This window comes from Falco biarmicus, chromosome 6 (genome assembly GCF_023638135.1).
Source record: "Falco biarmicus isolate bFalBia1 chromosome 6, bFalBia1.pri, whole genome shotgun sequence".
In the NCBI taxonomy this organism is placed as follows: Eukaryota; Metazoa; Chordata; class Aves; order Falconiformes; family Falconidae; genus Falco; species Falco biarmicus.
Genome location: NC_079293.1, coordinates 44,010,286 through 44,024,582, shown reverse-complemented (window position 1 = coordinate 44,024,582; position 14,297 = coordinate 44,010,286). Strand labels below are relative to the sequence as shown.

Sequence of the window (14,297 nt, the reverse complement as noted above, 5' to 3'; positions counted from 1 at the left end):
AGCCAACACAGTAAACATGAACTTGCTGGAGGCTCAGATAGGTAAATCAGGATGCTTAACTATAGCATCTTGTACTACAACTGTAACTCACAGATGGAGCTGTTAGATTCACACTTCAGAATCTGAGGTAAATAAGGTAAGACATGACTTAGACACATGCATACCATGTAAACCTGGCATTTTTATAATTATTTTTTTTTTTTATGAGCAGCAGCATATTTCACAGAACAACATGTAATGTTAACTCCCTAGATTAACATAAATGTAGGCTTCTCTGAAGTGGGAACATCTTAACAGATGCTAGTCTTACTCTGTTACAAACCTTTCCAAGAATTTATATGGTAATATACACATTTATACATGAAACAGATGCTTGATTATATGTATTTTAAACAACATATGGGATTGTAATGTCAAGTAAGTGACAAAAAGTAAGTCCTATAAAATATGCATTAGTTAATTTTGAGATCAATGCCATTGTGTGAAAGGAAAGCTTAAGTTCAGAGATTTAGACAAAACTGCACTGATTTGGATTCTAAGTTCATGAAGACTTTTTAATGAAATTATTGGAATCTCATTTGACAGAGAAAGTTTTTTTTACTTGCACTGCAAGTACATTTTTAATACTTCGTTTTGCAAAACACACTACTCTTCGAAGTTCTCCGTGTTTAAGTTGTCTGTGTTTTAAGAGCTGTCACACACAGTAGGCATCCATTTTCATCTTACCATGTGGAGTGATTGTCTGGAATGGTTTCGTAGGAGATTTTACATTCCATATGGTCAAAGTACCATCTGAGTGACTACAAATAAACTGTTTTCCTTCATGATGCCAAGCCACAGAGTGTATAGCCTACGCAAGAGAAGAGAAAAGCCAGTACAGCATAAGTTGAGTAGCTTAGTATCATTTTATCCTTAACTCCTTGCTCAATGACATTAGACAGCAAAAGGAAATTAAAGAAAGTACTAATTACATCATGCTGCTCTTAGTATGTCCTAATTCATCCATGGTAGGTTTTCTATTCATAAGTACTTCTTTCAGACATATTTTATCCAAAAATACTGCCTTCATTGTAGTGTAATGTACATTTAAGGGTAAAAAAAAAAAAAAATCCTCCTTAGAGTGTAGCATTAAAGTATAAAGCAGAGAATACCTGCAAGCACTTATTGAGCTTTGCTAACCAGAATCATTTTGTTATTGGGAAAAATACACTGCCATTACAAAAAAATTCTACTTGATGAGATTAAGTCAAAGTTTTAAATGGCATTTTGGGGTATCTGTGGATATGCACAAGAGGCAAGCACGGGCTGAGAACATAACCAAAATGAGAACTGAAGCAATGGTAAGATTTTTTGGAGATGATAAAATATTAGCTTGAATAGCATTCTAACGTTGCAATGGCAGTTTTGAGGTACAGGAAAGTGTAGGAGTCTACTACTAAACCTTTCCATGAATACAGTAACATATTGTATAATCATGAAATTACAAATGGAATGATAAAGCCATGCCACATGAAATCTTACTGCAGAAAAAAGCAGATTTAATGACATCTAGTTTCTGCCTTAAGGCGAGAGAAAAGTAAAAAAATGAAGCAAAGAGTACAAATAAGGCAAAGAGGTTAACTAGTAAAAGATTAGTACCATTTCTGTTTCCAGCATTTCTGTTAGTACATGTAGACATCACGAAACCGTTCAGCAATGTTCAAGGGAATTTTAGTTATAGCATGAAAATATCGATAAACAATGAAAACCCGAAGTATTTATCTACTACCCAAAAGGTATAGAAAGACACATTACCAAATATTTAAAAATTGTTTTTATTTGCCAACATTGCACCAACAACAAGGATCAGCATGTTTCAAAGTGCAGATTTGGTAAAGCAAAGGCTGCATTTCAAAATGCTGTTTTCACTAATAAAAGAATTTATCTATCCAATGGTTAACAATACAACATAGTAAGTCTTAAATACTCTCCCATGTGGAGTCTAACGTTGACAACAGTTGGCAACCCATAATGTAAATGGAACAGTTTTTGATACATGTTTATGTAGAAATAGGTCTTCATAACCACTAAGAAAGTAAACTTTATAAAAGGAAAAATAAATCAGAGAAATGAACACTTTTTCCTTTTCCTGAAAAGAAGGTCAAAAGGAAGGAAATTCAGTAACCCATTACTGTTCAAACAGCATTAATTCTTAAGAACATAAAAAGATCTGATAAACTGAGCACAAAGGAAAATGATTACTGCTATCACTTAATTTCTACAAGGAACCTGATGGGATGGAAAGAATACTGAAAGAGAATGAAGCCTTTGGCTTTAAGGCTATTTATGGTCTAGTTTTATAGAGTATCTGGTTACATTTAGCAATACATCTAAATATTTAAAGCATAAAAAAAGCAGCATGTTTTATGTATTTTCAAGATACTCCAACTAACAATTCTGTGGGCTGAATATGGTAAATGGCACTAGCTGGTTGATACCAACAGCTTCAACGACCAATCCAAAACTCGTAACTGAGAAATCATCCCAATACTCAAGAGCAAAAGTTCTGACATCTTTTCCATGGTTAATATTAGTGCTAGAATGTGAAGGAAAACATAACATCCAAGACAGAAAAATTGGGCAGAATCCACTGCGGCTGCAAATCTATACGTAGAGCTTCTTAAACACTAAAAAGCCCCTAGGAGCAAAATCTCCTCCCCCCCTCCCCTCCCCCCAGTATTTTACACAAAACTTGCTGACTCAGAATAAAACTCCAAAAGTTTTCATCATAATTCTCATCTTGATGTAAAAACTTCACCTTGTACCCTTTTGGTACTGTAATGCAGCAGCATGCTTAAATCAGCTGGTGCTGATTCAACTGAGTCTCAAACTTTTTTGTGGGAAGTACCACTGGTCATACGGATTCCAAACAGACAGTAATCCTTTATGACAGGATCATGCACTAGTACCACAGAGGGCTGTTGCTATATTTAAGGCACTAGGCATTTGTATCTTTAAGAGGAGGTGTCTGCACTGGTAACCCAAATCCTGACCCCACTAATATTCTGAATACTTCCATTTACAAACATGCACCAAATACAGGGAATCTTTACAGGAACTTACATAGAGAATGCTCTGTAAGAAAAACTGTATTAAATAAATATTTATATTTACTTAATTATAACTAAAGTTTTCTCATCAAAAGTATTCATGTTACCCCCTTCACTTTGACACTAAGTTAAAGTAGCTGTTCTCGACTATACAGAAGATAGTTACGTGTTTTCTAGGAAAAAAATAAATCATAATTGAATCTTACTTTTTTGAATAACAAGCCCAGCACAATTAACTGTGATGTCCTACATATGCCGAAACTTAACCAGAAATGTAGAAACTAACCATCCTAGAATATTATGTGGAGACAGGCTGTGCAGAACGGAAGCCTCACTTTCACTGGCTGTTCCAGAAGGATTATCCCATGTAGAAAAGTGACTGCTATACTGCCTGCAAAGAAAGTGACCATACCTGATTTTTAAAAGGAAATGTTCTTGCAGTGCCTGCAACAGTTATCTGAGGAAGACTGTAGGACTGTGAAGTACAATAACAAGTAAGAAACTGAAAAAGTCTGAGGGACAAAATTAAAAACATTTATATGCAAGTCTCCTACAGAAATCTCAAGTAGATCACTCATGTTTGAAGAGATTAATGCAGGTTTAACAACATTTTATGAAATTCAGTTTTGCTGCTGCAATAGCTTGTCAGTATCCCCAGAAACCACTACTATTTCTTGGTTCTTTAAAGAGGTACAAAAAATAATAACTCTAAATACAAATACAACCTTTCAATTCAAGAGATAAGTTCATCAATAAAGACCCGATTTTTGATCATAGTATTCAACCAAGGAGGTTTAACTGTTTCAATTCATGAAACATATACAAAAAAATCCCTTTCTTTTCAATTCCTGCAGACTTATTTTAATTCAGAACAGTCTGAGACCATTCTTCATATCCTATCTTCCTGCAAGACAAGATACATGCAGAAATTTGACACTTTGATGTGAATACAAAAGCTATAATTTAAGCAGTTTTCCCTGTTTCTAAGAGACTTTTTAACCCCCTTTCTTCTAATATCAGGTCTAGACTGCTGCAAATACAGTTGCTACAACTCAAAAGAAAAAAAATATCTAAGTAAACCGGCTTTTTAAAAAAATAAACTATTATACACCTCCTTCCTTTAAGTATAACACAATCTTTGGCAAAATGTTTTTGCATACTTTCCCACAGGAATGCACCAGAAGCATGGAGAATTCCCTTCTTTGCTCTTTGGATTTGACCATGATCCCTTACTCTTGTATGCTGTTAACTGAGCTTGGAATAAACTGTGCATGACAGTTAATACAAGATTAGTTACTCTGCAAACCAGACTGTTCACTGTAGCCTATTCTGACTTCACTGTCTTATTTCCATCGACAGGGACAGTATTTTCTGGTAAACTTGAACAGATGATGACACATACTGATTTTCTGCAAGTTTACCAAAATATTCAAAGCAAACACACTAACTCGGGAGTACCTATGCTAACTCTTCTGTCAACAGCCTAAAAAAGAAAGTGGAAAAAAAAATGCTCCAAAAGAAAAAAAGAAAAAAGAATGTAGTTACTGAGGCTTAAATGGCAATATGTCATAAAGATTGCTTTCATGCAATGAAATGTGCAAGTGCCTAATGACTGCACTGACATGCTTTGGTTTCTGGCAAGTCACATATCAGGGTTGCTTTTTTCCCCACTCCTCTTAATCCCACAGGCTACTTTGACATGCTTTTAATGCTGTAAAATAATCTTACACTCAGTCATGTACAAGAACATTGAGTCTAAAAATAGTAATCTATAATACATTTGCTGAGTTAATGCTATCAAAGCTTACTTTAAATGAGAACAAAAAAATGCTATTTGAAGGATGTACTTTATTGAAAAACTAGTTTTAATTTTCAGAAGTTGCACTTCAAGTATTTTAGAAACAAGTTAATAGGAGAGAAATTTATTTCTTTAATGACTGAAAATACAGTACGGGAAATGTTCCCACTATAAGCTGTATTCTACATAAACATGTAATTTCTTTTTAAATTCCCAGTGTTTGAACATAAAAGAATGACACAAAAAGAATTGATAATCTTATTTTTCCACTAAGCTTGCCCAAGACAAAAAGGATGTTTTATAAGGAAAGGGTTTCCAAGCAGCTTTCTAAAGAAAAGTTCAGTCACTACAGTTCCATTGTCACAGGTAATTTCCTTCCAAATTCTCTGAAAAAGAATGTTATGTTTGTGCATGCTTCTAACTAATTCTAAACACACAACATATTACTTTTGTTATAAAAAGTGTACAGTACTGTCATTTCAGGACCTCTCATTTGTAACACGGGAAAATGAAGAATAAAGCCTAAGTAAGTTTCCTGTTACAAACTAGAATGTTGTGGAAGAAAGAATACTCCATAATCAGAACTAATACTAATCACAACCTAGAGCTGCATCCTCCAGCCATGGTTAAGCAGAAATACGACTACAAGGGTTTTAGGGGTGGTGGTGTTAACCACCCTATGAGCATGCCTGTCCTTGGGGTGAGTGCTCCTAGTGTTCTTGTGCTGCAACTGCCAGAGCAGGGTGCTGGGCAAGCACACATGTTCAGATAGGAAGAAAGAGTGGACTGTGTTCCACTAACCTAGCTTTCAGAAAACAAATGAGACCGCCCCACTACGTCATGGGAATTTGCTTCAAGAAAGCCTCCTAAAGGTCAGGTAATTTGGAATGAAACCAAGCAGGAAGCTACAAAAAAACATAATAGGATTCAGCTTCTTCCCTGAGGAAGTTGCACAGATGTCTTTCCGTAAACCTCTAATCATGCAGGAAGCTTGACCTTCGTTGTTCCTCAGCTGAGGAAGATCATAAAGGATGACATTTGGATCCCTTCACACATCTAAGGTTTGATTCAAAAGTAGTTGCATCAATTGATGGTGGTAGGCTGCACAGTCCCTCAAGTTACATGTTTTAAGACCAACATCAACCACTAAGCAATGACAGGGGAGACTAATCTAATGGCAAAGTTTCTAGAAAACAGTCTTTATGGTATCAGTGTGCCTGGCCATCCTGTTCATGATACCTGATGAAGCCTAGTCACCCATGAACAACCGCCATCACTCAAAACAGAGAAGTGTATTTCACAGTACTGCTATGAGACTATGACTGCACAGGTGGAGAGGATCCAGGTCCAGGGTCCTGACAGCTCTATCTTGTGTCTCGATGTCATACAGAACTGCAGCTGTACTGTAGTGCCAGGCTCTGCTGATGTCAGTCCTGCAACTCCCAGCAGCAACAAAGCTCACGCCCCAGGTAGAGCACTGTTATTTCTACTAGGCACAGAATCAGTCATCGCCTTCGCAACTCAGTAGTGATGGACTTTATGAAACTGATGGGACTACACATTTAACCAGTACCAGAAGAATTACTTGTTTTCAGTAGGGTTAGAGCCATAGAATGTTTCCCTGGTTTATTATTCCCCCAGAATAAGCAGGCCTGATTCACCAAACAAGATCCTTCTGCAACTCCCCCCTGCCTCCCCCCCCCGCCCCAACTTCAGTGGTCTGAGAGGGTACAGTCAGGGGGGAAGAAGGCAGACCAGATGGCATCTCCTGTGTCTGATGAGCAGCTCTGCACCAGATCTCAAACGTGACAAGACTGGACTATGTTGCTTTCTTCTTACTGGTTGTGAACTCCATGCTTAGAAGAGCTCTCATCAAGAAGTGGAGAACCAAGGACATAAGCCCCAAGGTTTAAAATCCTGCTCCTGCTACAGGGCAGGATGTCATAAGCGTTACCCTCTGTGAGAGAAGGGGTGAAATGCCTCCATGGATGGAAGACAGCCCTTACAGTCAACATACAAAAGCCACCTGTGGTAAAGCCACCAAACCAGGAAATTAACAAGAAACAAAAGCTAGAAAGACTCTGTGCATAGAAAATAAAGTTTACAAAGTTTGCTAGCAGGTAACAAAGCGGCAGAGAGCTTTTTCTGCTCTGTGTCACACATACCAGAAGCAGAGGAGATCTCATGAGATAAGGCATTATCCCACTCCTGCTGGACGCTGTGTATGCACTCTCTTGAGCAACGAAACCACTATGTTGCCAGAAAGTCTGAAGATTTTCCTCAAACTTTCAGTTTTTACATGCAATGGGTCTTTCCAAATGACAATTTTCTTGGGTGAGCGGAAACGGGGGACAATTATACCGTGACTTCCTGTATAGTCACAGTATTGATCCTGTGCAGCCACAATTGATTATGGAAAGGTATTGCTGAGGTGCTCAGGGTAAGACTGCCTTTTGGGGCAGCACAACAATCTTAGATTAGACTAAGCTAAATCAATAAAGTTCTTGGAAAGGCAATACAATACCTGAATTACGGTACGCTACCTAATTATTTGTAGTTGGGGACAGAAGGGAGAAGGAACTAAAGAAATTAATATGGCCACAAACTTTTTAGGCTCCTTCATTATACAGGGAGCACATGTCTTGCTGCTCCAATCAACAGGAAAAGATATTACAGAAAATCATTCAAGATCAAGCTTAACTCTAGAAGTTATGAATTGTGTTACATCCTGGCTACATCTTTGTAAAAATACTTTGGTTACTTCTATTTCATATCTTAAAAACCAGATTGTGTCACATCTTTCTTAACCAAAGTTTTTCAAATCTGAAATCAGTATTACACATTCAGAGAAAAAAACCTAACATCAGCCTCAAATATGGAAGAAAAAACCCCAAGGTGCAGTTAAATTTAGAATGGACACGCATGAAATCACTTCTCCCTAGAACTGTCTACTAGTTACTCTCTTACTCACAGCCTCAATTAGCTCTACCTTCCCTGTGTCCTGCTCAATTCAGTCAGTACCCCTGGTTTCTGATTTTCTATTTTACTTTAATATCTACAAAACTGTACTAGCCTGTCACTGAAAAGAATTATTTGCCTACTATATATTATATATGTATTTCATTTTTGGCTAAGTATTTGAATTTCTAAGTTATTCAACTAGAATGAACAGGTTACCCTATTAACAGGATTCCAATAATGTCGATCAGGATTTTTCACGGTATCAATTACAGTATTACTTGTTTAAGACTCAAAAAGGTTACCCACCTTTACACAGTAACCTCTTTCCGCTTTAAGCAAGTGAGAATGCTTTTCTCTTTTCTGTTAAGGAAGTTGCTTATAAAAAACTAGCAGTTTTTTTCTTATTTGGCAACATCATTTTATTCTTTCAAAATGCAATAAAACCCCCTGCTTCTTCTGCATTTAACATTTACATTCACTTACTCGAAACTGTGCTAGCTGAAAAACAACAAGAACAGTATATTTATATAGGCCACTAGTCAGCACTGATCATAATATGATTAGAAAGACAACATTATGGAGCTGAATAATTGTTTCACTGACAAACTGAGGGAGATTCTCCATTTTTGCAGCTAAATAGAAAATGAAGAGGCACTGGAGAATAAAATGAAATAACGATACAGGAGAAGCCCCACCTCACTCGCACACACACACAAGAAGGACAGATATCTATATATAGCATACATATAATCACCCACTTTCTGCAGCTTTCTATTCATTATCTTTTCTGTACCCGATAGGATCTTCTCTCAAGGCCATTGGTCCAGAAACAATTACAGCATGCTCTGCAATGGCATCTTTCAACAAACACACATTTTTCAATTCTGTTACACAAAATTAATCTTTTTATTTCTATGCCATTCAGTCCAGAATCCAGAAGAACTTGAAACTGCCTAACTATATCAAATCCAAATTCAAAAAAGGGAGATTATTCTATTCTGCCTTCCCTCTTAGAATATTAGATATAAATAACTTGCCCATTGAAGAAGAAATTCCTTGTCATACACTGTTAAATGGATAAGAACCAAGAAATTATTACTGCATACAGTAATTCTTTTTCCTTTCCAGAAAGGTATTTTTCTTAAAGGCCAATCTGAACTCACAGAAAAAGCATACTTGGAAGACTTGAATGGCCAGTATTTTTAAGTAACTTTATGTATGTTGATTCACAATAATGAGAAAGTGAAACTCATCAAATTCACTCTATAGATCTTCATTTTTTAACTCTTCCCTTCCTATCTGTTCCCAACTTATGATAATGCACATTTCTTTATCAAAGTATCTGACCTGAGGTATTTCATTACCTCTTCTACAACCTAAACCCAAATTGAACAATTAGATGCATTCACTTACAAATCCTAAAGTAAATCAAAGATGAAACAGCTGAACTACTCACTGCTGTTTGCAACCTCTCAAGTCAGGGTTGGTTCAGGAAGATGACAAGTATGGCATCAATTTTTACACAAAACCCCAAGGAAAACAGGATAAGCAGCATGTCTACCCTGGGTAAGTTTCGAGAAACCAGCAAAACTTTAATAAAGAACAGAGTTAACAGACATATAGAAGAACATAATATAGCAGGTAAGAGAAGTCAATATGCATTTTGTAAAAGGAAATCATATCCAACAAACCTCCACAAGCGTCGTCAAGTGTTAACAAGCAATGCAGCCAATGGAAACAGCAATTAAGTTGTCTGCATAACTTTCAAAGTCTTTCAACAATACCTCTCAAAGGAAACTAAACCCAAACAAACCAGAGATCCTTGAGCAGATGAATAATTGGTTAAGGTATCAAGAAGTAAAGCAACCTAGAATAAAGACAGGCTGGCAGCAACTGATTAGTTCATGGATGAAGTCAATAGGTAGAGACCCTCAAGGATCTGTGCCACTCATTTTATTCATCAATAACTAAAATAAGAACAAGCATATTAAGGTGATAGGTCTGCTGACACTGCTAAGGCATATTCAAGGTAGAAATCAGGATTCCATTGAAGAACTGCAGAGAGACTTACATTTTTTTTGTCCAACTACATAAATGTGAAGCAATGCATAAACCCAGTGGACTTTGAGCTGACAATTAACACTGAAGAATGAGGTTAGTTTTATAGTAGGTTGTTCAAGGAAGTATCTGCTTAATGCTTGCAGTATCAAAAGGCTAATGCAATATCAAGATCAAGAGAGAAAGAAGAAAACGCCAATTACTTCACATCATAAATCCAGCATGCCCACATCTTGACTATGCTATACTATGTTTCTCTGTTATAAAACAAAGATAAAAATAGAATGGTTAAAAAAAAGAAAGTTAGAGGAAAGACGTACAGGAAGAACTCCATTAAGACTAGAAAAAGATGGTAGAGATATGACTAAGTTTATGAAACAAAATGACAGAGGGAATTAATTCGGTACATGCAGTGAAACCAGAAAATAGAAGATTTCTTTTCATGTAACATACTTTGAGGCTTATACAGACATTTCTGAATACACAAAGATACGTCATTCAGCTCTGATGATCTGAGGCTTAGACTACTTCAGAGACTCCCCCTTCAAAGAAACCTTTCATTAGTAGAACTAACACACAGAGGCATGAGTACTGAGCCAGAACCACCACAAAAAAACCCCCAACAAATCCTGTCTTGTGAGTTCAGTGCAGAGCTAAGAAAACCACACACACTGTGATACAAGAAACAAGCCTAGCTAGTACTGAACAATGATAGTCTTCACAATCAATGAAGTGTAGTTAAGACTGATTTTATGTTTTTTTAAATAAAATACATCATCTTGCGTACTATGTTGATTGATTTTTCTTAATCTAAGTCTTTCAAAAAGCCTACATTCTTTTAAGAATCAAGTTTTATAGAAATAAATGCCACTCAGTTGCCTTTTTTTTAAGCCTCCCCCAGTTTTATTTCAAACTTTGATCTCACCCTACAAAGAAAAGGTGTATTTATAGAAATGTTCTAGTGAAACTATTTAGTGGCTTCTTCCCACCTCCCCCTCCACTTTTCAGAATATGTGAAAGATTAAAAAAAAAATAATTGCTAAACCACCCTGCTTTAACTTAAGACTCAAGCTCTTAACACAGGTGAAAGTCACACTCCTCAAACCAGAAAAAAAAATATCGGAAAGCCATCCCCCCCCAGTTAGTAAAGAAATCCAGTCCATGCCACCATTCACTGCTTCACAATCTTCAACTCAGTGAACACTTATTTGGTCTGAAGTTTCTATTATTCAAACACTATGGCTCTTTTAGGGAGTACCTACAGTTTCAAAGAGACGTATTTATTGATCCATTAGTGACAGAAGCAGAAGAAACTAAAAGAATAATAATTAGAATAGCAAATCCTCATAGGAAGTAATATAGATGAAAAATATTACCTCATCATGTGTGTATCTGTAATCTGCCTTCTTTGACTTCAGATCCCATAATACCACTGTTCCAGACTCAAAGCCAATCAGAAGCTGCAATAATAAGTAGATATATTAAGTCTTTATAAGGATAAGCCAAATAATACCTTTTGTAATACCTGTAATATTACAGCATGTAATAACTGAAAGTAGTTAGGAAGACAAAAAAATTAGAGAAGCAGTGAAGACCCTCAGTGTCAGAGAGGTTTACTTTGTACTCATCGTTTTCTTAAACTTCCAGCAAATACAACTCACATACAAGCAAAATTAGAAAAAAAAATAATGTATTCTTCTGAAGAGTCTTTGGAAATCCCTTTGAGTTCCAGAAAGATTAATATTAAGCTTTCCTAAGTGTATTCCTTCCTTAGTGAAAATGGGGGGGTTGGAAAAGAGAACTTTATTGTGGATTTTCTTCACTGAAATTTGTTCTGCTTAGATTTGCTGGAAGAACACACTATCCTTCCTGAAGTTGTCTATAAAGAAACTATGCAATATATAAGCTTTCCCCAGTTGTTAGTCAGAATTGAGATAACTGACTAAAGGAACACCAAGAACATTTAGTTGTTAAGAGAAAGAAAGCTAGAAGGAAATTAAACAAGATAGTTTTCTAAATCTTTTTGCTAGAAGTAAGATTAAACCCTTTCTGCATGTTTTTTTTTTCCAAATTGCTCAATGATTTGCCCAACATCGTTGAGTAAGTATTTTACTCTCCTATCTTAAGTGACAAGGAAAACAAAACAAGGCCAACATAAGGTAGTAGTAACAAAACTGGCACTTGTTAGGTAGAAGGCGACAATGCAGCTTCATCTTTCATAGCTGCTGGATCTACTGTGACATCTTTCCTTCGAGCAATGCTGCTACAGCAGATGCAGCTCCTAGCATTTCGTAGCACGCCTTCACTCTCATTTCTTTTTCCCAGCATGGACATACAAAACCGCCAAGTGGTTGGCTGCTGGGATTTACCGGCTGTTGAAGCAGCCTATTTCCTGTGAGCAAACAGAAGTGCCCTGAGGAATGCCTTTGTATCACATATAAGAAAACACTGCCTTCACATACATGCCATTGTAGTCAAGGATAGAGATCTAAATCAAGGCACCTAGAGGTTTTGTCTGGACAGTCTTTTCAGCATTTTAAGATTTACAGTGTAGTGTTATTTCCAGTATGAAAAATAAAACAGGATCTCTTTCCACCTTACAGATAAAATGTTTGATCTATTACAGTGCTATATAGCACTAGAATACGCTAAAAATGTTAAGACACATTTGATCTAGTAAAAGTATTAGATTTTTTCCCTCACTACAGTGTCATATATACTATTTTACGTGATCTTGCTTATTCTTTTGTAATTTTTGTTTTAACTTTAAACATTAGAAAAATCACAGTGATTAGAAGGCTAATAGCATGAACAGATTTTAAAAGTGAGTACACAGGAGGTTCTTGCAACTGTACAGGTTTTTCAGCAATATTTTTCTTATGGGATAGAAGATGAGTGCAAGGTCAGATTCTAAAACATCAGATTGATAGCCTGGTTGATAAAACAAGTAATTCCTAAACTTTATTTAGCAATAATTAGATGTGGGGTGGGAGTGGAATACACCAGAATAAGTAGTTTGTCTTTTCTTAAGTTACCATAGCTTCATTGTGTTCATATCCTAGAGTCCATGACTCTGGAATGTGATTCAAACCTAATCCTGCAGAGAAATCCATTCATTATGCACTTACTGCAGTAAGCTTCACCCCAATGAAAAAAACTCTACTCATTAAATTCTTCTTGTTGGACTGAAACCTCAGGTGTCTAGGATACAAGCTTTTAACCAGCATGCTATTAAAACATTCAAACTACTGCTGAGACAAGAGTATCATTCCCTCTCTCTTCAGTTTTATCCACCACTAACATGTCAAATGAAAGGCAACTAAATAAAATATTTTTTTTCCTGCATATATGGTACAGCAGTAAGGAAAATTATTTTCCTCCTTCTTGAAGATTCTTCACAAATGGGACTTCAAAACTCTAGGATATTTTTGAGACATTACACTGACAAAAATAATTCAGAATTTAAGTCATCAATCTTTTCAATCACTTATACCTGATTAATCTAAAGTGGAGTCATTAATGAAAATGTGTTTAAAGTGGCATCAAGGTGTCTCCGGCTAAATTGTAATGATACTTTTATCAGGGGTCCACAAACTTTTGTTAAAGACACAGGTAACACTACTGTTTTCAAATCCTTTCATATTTTGCTTTACTCCTATTGTAAAAATTAAAGAAAACCCTTCCTGTTTACTCTTCAGTGTGGACCAGGGGATCTGAACAACAGTAGATCGCTAAAATTTGCTAAACAGCTATATGGAACACACAAAGAGGCTGAAGATCCTTCATAGAGTGGGTGAGTTACGTGATCCCATCGCAAGACTTGTAGAAGAGGTCTGTTACCTGAAGCAGTGTCTTACAATCATGACTTTAGTGGGGAATGTATGATTTTCTACTACAGTAATTACTGTCACCTAAAATGTTAGTATGTTGCCTTTAACTCCTTGCTTTCTCTTTTAATTTTTGAAGTCTTCACTGTGAACTAAAGTTATGGGTTCTATGTTGGTTTTGCATAAGCCTCATAACCAAATGTCCCAAAGCAAAGGGTAATACCTGTAGATTTCCTTTAGTAATACAGGAGGAACTCAAGACCATTGACTTTATAACCCAAGTTCTTCTTTGTGGCTGCTATATCTCAGGACATAAAAAGTTACACATTGATGAAGCCCTCGCAAGACAGTAAAACTTTTTGTCAAGATAAAAAGATTATTACGTTAATACTAACTCAAAAGAAGAAAGAGACAAGTCTAATACATAGCTCTGTCCTACATGTTTTAGTTTATTTTTCTGAAGTATCTAGTTGTACTACAGGCCAGTTAAGTTTTAAGCAATTTATAATCAATAGATGCTGTTTGCTAAATGGGAGTTATGTCAAACCTCAAACTCCATAAACT

General features: G+C 36.2%; 1 protein-coding gene across 9 annotated transcripts in view; it reads right to left on the bottom strand.

The window, feature by feature from the left end:
• Positions 1 to 14,297, bottom strand: part of STXBP5 (syntaxin binding protein 5) — a 109,508-nt gene that overhangs the window by 47,405 nt on the left and 47,806 nt on the right. For all 9 annotated transcript variants that reach the window (XM_056342452.1, XM_056342453.1, XM_056342456.1 and 6 more), the window contains 2 exons: positions 11,283 to 11,366; positions 727 to 850 (listed from right to left, as the gene is read on the bottom strand). In XM_056342452.1, coding sequence (XP_056198427.1) covers positions 727 to 850; positions 11,283 to 11,366 — 208 coding nt within the window. The remainder of the gene's footprint in view (positions 1 to 726; positions 851 to 11,282; positions 11,367 to 14,297) is intronic.